At 34.4% G+C, this 6,285-nt stretch overlaps 1 protein-coding gene across 1 annotated transcript in view; it reads right to left on the bottom strand.

Moving 5' to 3' along the window:
* Positions 1-1,893: 1,893 nt before the first annotated feature.
* trmt10a (tRNA methyltransferase 10A) overlaps positions 1,894-6,285 on the bottom strand; it is a 5,594-nt gene continuing 1,202 nt past the window's right edge. Inside the window, exons 2-8 of the mRNA XM_016474751.1 lie at positions 5,323-5,524; positions 4,473-4,635; positions 4,194-4,265; positions 4,022-4,096; positions 2,688-2,837; positions 2,301-2,406; positions 1,894-2,206 (exon numbers count right to left, since the gene is read on the bottom strand). Of these exons, the coding sequence (XP_016330237.1) occupies positions 1,938-2,206; positions 2,301-2,406; positions 2,688-2,837; positions 4,022-4,096; positions 4,194-4,265; positions 4,473-4,635; positions 5,323-5,510 (1,023 nt within the window). The 5' untranslated portion in view covers positions 5,511-5,524 and the 3' untranslated portion in view covers positions 1,894-1,937. The remainder of the gene's footprint in view (positions 2,207-2,300; positions 2,407-2,687; positions 2,838-4,021; positions 4,097-4,193; positions 4,266-4,472; positions 4,636-5,322; positions 5,525-6,285) is intronic.

Raw genomic sequence — 6,285 nt, 5'->3', positions numbered from 1 at the left:
TTTCACTTTAACAGTTTTTTTTCTGCCATAATGATTTAGTGAAAAAACAAGTTTATTCTGGAAAAAGCCACCAGTGACTTGTTATTTCCCCTGGACAAAAACAAAAAAAGCAAACAAACAATACAGAATGCTAAAATAAATTTGTGAAGGAATCCTATTTTAATTTCTTCTCAAATTTAGAACAAATAATTATACGAATGAAAATGGTCTACAAAGTCTTTCAGAACATAGATAACAATTTGACTTATTATTAAATATATATTTAAAGTCTTACATCCCACTTTGTGATTTGCTTTAACTATCCAGTATCCATACATTATTCCAATGTGGTCTTCTGTTAAAGATTTCCCAATATTCAATGAGATCCTGCTGGATAAACTACAAAACATATCTGTATCTGGATTAATTCATTTTTGCAAGTGTGGCGACATAATTAGCATGTGTATGAAAGCTACATGAATCTACCAGACGTACCGTATCTGGTTGCATTCTTGGCCTAAAGGAAAGAGAGCACCAAAAACTGTAAACCAGTTCTCCCTCCTGAAAACAGTTAAAGCCTCAGGCACTTTTACCGAGTACAACGGAATAAAAAGTGTTCCAAACGAGGGTTTGAGCTGAAAAAGACAGTTATTCACGATGAGGAAAGCTCTCACTGTGATGAGCATTTCTGTCTATGATGCTTTGAATGTCCAAAAATGTTATTAATGTTGAGTCTTTCATTTTTTTAAAAATTGAAGTAAATTTAATACTAATAAAAACAGGTGAGATCCGACTCAATTTTGCTGTATTATACTAAATTTATTTCTCAATAAACAAATTGTTCAAAAAAATAAATTAAAACAGTCTGTGATGCTGTGCTGATATTGTGAACTTAAAAGGGAAGGAAACAATTCTTTTAAAAGAGAATCAAGATATATTGTGAAAATATTTAAAGAGATAAAACTGAACCAAGAATAGTAAGAGATATTTCTATGAGACCTCATGACTTTCAACTTTTCATTTTATCAAACTTATATTATACTTTATGAAATCGGGTGTAGGTGTATAGGGACATCTAGGGGACAATTTGAGTAGTTTTCAAACACAATGCAAAACTTCAAAAACAGAAGCACTAGTGTGATTTACAATACAATAATCAATATTTTAACAGTTAACTCTACATTAACGTGTACATTTAGGCCTATTATCGGATATCATTTTTTGATGCAGATTATCAGAATACTAATAATAGATAAAATACAATATGTATGTAGACCATCACTTCATCCACATGTATTAAGATCTAAAGTAAGATCTAAATGTCTGAGACTGAGAAGGAATATTCTTCATAAAATTTGCTTTAAAACATCAGCATCTCAAATACATGTTATATTTCATTAATCTGAAAATAAAACTGAACATACATATGACAGCAACGAATGATAAAACTAAAGATCAAGTTTTGCCCTGTTTTCTCTCTTACTGGAATCTGAGTTTTATGTACCTCCCTTTTGCTCTCTGATTGGTCCTTTGTGTCTTTTTCTTTTCTGAGATTGGATGGCTTACATCGGAGTCTTGCCATGTCCGAGCTTGTTCTCTTGGCCCACAGGTACAAATCCCACTGTGGCAGAACAGCAAAAAAAAGCTAATATGCAGAGTCCGCTTCTTAGTTAGTCAAAAAAAAATAATTGTTATAAATTAAAAAAAAAAAAAATACCATGATCTATATATTACTGTTTGATTTTGATGTTTTTAACTGGAAATAGCTATTAAAAAAATTTCTCTTTTATATTTATTTTTGTTTTATTTTTTCATGAAATTTGTTTAAACAAAAACACCTTCAAATACAAACCTTTGCATGAAGCATTTCAAATATTGAGAAATTTTTAAAATAAAAAGAAAAACACAACCAATTAAAAAATGCCAAAAAGAAGAAACCGCTTAAATATTACACATCTCTACGCTGTGTTTCGCTCACTGGAATCTGACTGAATTAGCACAGGTTTGTGTTCTTCCTGTTTGCTTTCTGATTGGTCCTTTAAGTCCGTTCGCTTTTCTGAGATTGGGTGTTCTGTGTCCGAGTCTTCATCAGAGTCTTCCTCGTCATTGCCCTCTCCGAGCTTGTTCTCTTGGCCCACTGGCACAGCTCCCTTCCTCTGTGGCAGAACGGTAAAGAAAGCTTCCTGCCAGTCTCGTTTCTCCAGGAATGCTAGAATGATCTCAAAAACTGCAGCAAATGATTGGTTAATTTCTACCAGGAAACTTAGTGTATTACAGAAGAATGGATATCTAGAGAGAGAATCTATGGAAGAGAATCTCACCGTGATTGACAGCCAGCACCTTGCGGCTATTCATCTTGACAAAACTGCCCAGCGGAAGCTGAGCATGAGCAATGCCAAGCTCTTGGGCTCGATCAAATGTGATTCCCTGTAACAGAGCATTTGAATTCCCCAAAACCAAGAGCTTTGGTGAAGCTTTTAATGACCTCAAGGTAAAAGGAAAAAACTGTCCACAAGTGTCACCCTATATTAAGCTCAGAATAAAATCTTTATCTCCTTGCAGGCAGGGCATTATTACCTTATTTACCCCTAAAAAGTACACATTAATACCTTTTAAAATTGTTTCTCCCCAGTGACAGTGTTGTATCTTTTTTTTTTTACAGAGAGTGTAGGGTAAATTTCCTCTTTTAGTTCTAATAAGTTACTCACCTTATGGTGGTTGTGGTCCACCAGACCTCCAATCACATAGGCTTTGGCCTCATCCAGTTCTTGCAGCACATTGGGTGAATCAGATGTGAGGTAGACAAGGTCCTCCTTCTTCAGGATTTCATCAAACGCATCAAGCTTGAAATGGACATCCTACACCACATTGGAATTTAGATGAGATGTCTTAAAGGCACTGCTTTCCATGATCCAACATTCATACCTCAAATATACTCATTCTAGCGCTGCAAACTTCGTCATTATGAATCATGATTTGTGCAGAACTAATGAGTTTTCTTGTGTGTGTGACAGACGGGCTGAACAATGTACAAAACACTGGCAACACAAAAGCATAGGAAGAGTTAAGCATTGACTAAATGTCAGTCTTGAAAACGCAAGTTGCAGATATGCATTCTGTACACACAAGCCAAAAATATACAGTATGATTTGTTTATTTAAACAAAAAAATAGATTTTATTGTTTTGTCTTGCTAAAAAAACAACAGTTTCACAACAGCAAATCACATTTACTGTCAGATGACATTAAAAACGTGAACAAAACGATAAATATTTGTAATATTTATTTTTAGTAGTGTCATTTCCCATCATACCTTCCAGTTGACCCAGCCTTTGTTAATTTCGTCCATGACTTGCTTTAACTGACCGCCATGACTTGTAAGATAAAACTGAGGATGTGAAATGGCTGTGTTAAATAAACGCTCATCTTTAAATTTGATCTTAAAGATCTCATTTTTATTATATCTATTTGAAGGAAATACTTGCCTGTACAGGATGTAGTGTGCGTCTGTTCTCAGCATAGCACCTCTGAATCTGCTTGTGAAGTTTCTTTACATCCTACACATAATGAAACAAAAAATGTAAGCCTGATTCAATTCAGTGATTGAACTTTAAAGAAGGAATTCTGTGTTTAAGTGCATGATCCAACATTCATACCTCAAATATACTCATTCTAGCGCTGCAAACTTCGTCATTATGAATCATGATTTGTGCAGAACTAATGAGTTTTCTTGTGTGTGTGACAGACGGGCTGAACAATGTACAAAACACTGGCAACACAAAAGCATAGGAAGAGTTAAGCATTGACTAAATGTCAGTCTTGAAAACGCAAGTTGCAGATATGCATTCTGTACACACAAGCCAAAAATATACAGTATGATTTGTTTATTTAAACAAAAAAATAGATTTTATTGTTTTGTCTTGCTAAAAAAACAACAGTTTCACAACAGCAAATCACATTTACTGTCAGATGACATTAAAAACGTGAACAAAACGATAAATATTTGTAATATTTATTTTTAGTAGTGTCATTTCCCATCATACCTTCCAGTTGACCCAGCCTTTGTTAATTTCGTCCATGACTTGCTTTAACTGACCGCCATGACTTGTAAGATAAAACTGAGGATGTGAAATGGCTGTGTTAAATAAACGCTCATCTTTAAATTTGATCTTAAAGATCTCATTTTTATTATATCTATTTGAAGGAAATACTTGCCTGTACAGGATGTAGTGTGCGTCTGTTCTCAGCATAGCACCTCTGAATCTGCTTGTGAAGTTTCTTTACATCCTACACATAATGAAACAAAAAATGCAAGCCTGATTCAATTCAGTGATTGAACTTTAAAGAAGGAATTCTGTGTTTAAGTTAGTCATACATTTGATTCTGCAAACACTGCTATGCATCATACAAATGTATTCATTTATTAAAATGATGCCTTTTACTGAAGTTGATGTTATTATAATGGCCACTAAAAAGCACAGGGCTTCATCTTACCTTGAGCACCATGAGGTTATCAAAGCTGCAGTCTATGACCAGCCTGAGAGAGCTGGGCTCTGCTGACCTGCGCAAACGCTTCTTTCCTGTCCACTCCACTCCATCTTCAGCCTGCGCTTGTCTCTCCAGTTTCTTCTGCTGTTTTCTCTCTTTACGCTTCTGTCTTTACATAAAACAAGGAACAATTAAAGGGGTTATATGATGCTGCTAAAAATAACATTATTTGGTGTATTAAGACATGGCGGCGGCGGCAACAACAATACTACAGCGAGAATAAAAGTTACGCCTTCTTTCTTTGTGTGAACATTTGGGCGGCGTTATGCAAATCTTCCCACATCGTGATGTAGATATGTGGGGGCGTGTTAGAACGAGCCGTTTTAGGTAGACGTGGTTGACTCTTACATTTTATAAAGAATATCTTTGGATTTGAGACTTTAGTCTTTGCAACTTTACAGATCTTCTTTATGCACCAAGAGCTTGTAACACTCCAAAGAGAAAGGAAAAATTTAAATCGCATCATATGACCCCTTTAAAGCTCCTAATAAATAAAATACTATCTAAAACAGAAACTAAAATTATATAAAAAAAAAATAAAAATTGTTATTGAAAATTATTGAAACGTCGCTAAAATACAACAAAAGATAAATATTGCCTGAAAAACTCATTAGAAATGTTGCCTTGGTAACTAACTGAAATAAAAGTACTACAGCTAAAACTGAAATAAAAATAAATATAAACTAAATATTACCAAAAAAAAAAGAAAAAAGAAAAATATAAAAATAAAAGCACATTACAAATATTAATAAATAATATAATATTATATAAATAATAGTAAAATTACACAGCTTACTTGCGAAGTTCTCTCTGTTCTTCCCATTGTTGATTCTTGAGAAGTCTCTTCCTTTGTCTTTTAGACAGTGTTTCAGTTTCTCCAGTTTGTACGGTCTCGTTTTCATCCTTTGCAGATTCATTTTCACTGTTTGCACATTCATGGCTGCTCTCCTGCACAGCAGGTGTATCGGCCATATCGGTGGCCATTTAATGTGAAGATCCTGGAGCAGCATCAACGAAACAAATGTTAATAGATCTTTTTTTTTTTTAATTCAACATATTTGGATATTTCCATTACGATTGCGGAAAAATGACTGACCATTCAATTCAAATTCATAATTGATTTGGGCTTGAAAAAGATGATAAATTGATGATAAATGATCAATTAAATTAGTTTTGATGCAATTTGAGGGGAAGATGCTAAAACGCTTTTTTTTTCAGGAGCCTTATAATAGTAGATTTTAATAAAGGATAATAACATGTAATTGCAGAACTTCTTAAAGGCACAATATGTAAGATTTTTTTATTAAAATATCCAAAAACCACTAGAACAGTGTTATATATTTTGCTGACTTGTGTACTTACATTATCCCAAATATTTCGAAGAATGTTTCAATCCAGAGAAATAAGCAATTTTAACTAGTGACACGGACCGTGTCCATATAGTGTCATTGTGTCGCCTGCTAATGACGTCATAACACCTTGATTTCCGGTTTTGTTTTGTAGAAAACATGGAAACACCAACAACGCTTTAATATGTTGTGTGTTTTAATAGACCGGTGACGACCGCACGGAGTAGCATTATAACATAACTTTCAAACGTATCTAGTATGATAAAACAGCGATGCTTTACCCCACATACACACGACCGGAAGGAGCGGAAGCGGTCGACTGTGGCATAATAAAAGTATCACGCTCGTTCAGCGGCCTCGTTTCGCTTCGACGGCTTTCAGCCTCACCCTGCTTCATTCTACTACGTTAA

This window comes from Sinocyclocheilus anshuiensis, unplaced genomic scaffold (genome assembly GCF_001515605.1).
Source record: "Sinocyclocheilus anshuiensis isolate Anshui unplaced genomic scaffold, SAMN03320099.WGS_v1.1 scaffold1644, whole genome shotgun sequence".
Taxonomy (NCBI): Eukaryota; Metazoa; Chordata; class Actinopteri; order Cypriniformes; family Cyprinidae; genus Sinocyclocheilus; species Sinocyclocheilus anshuiensis.
This window is presented reverse-complemented; position numbering and strand designations above follow the sequence as displayed.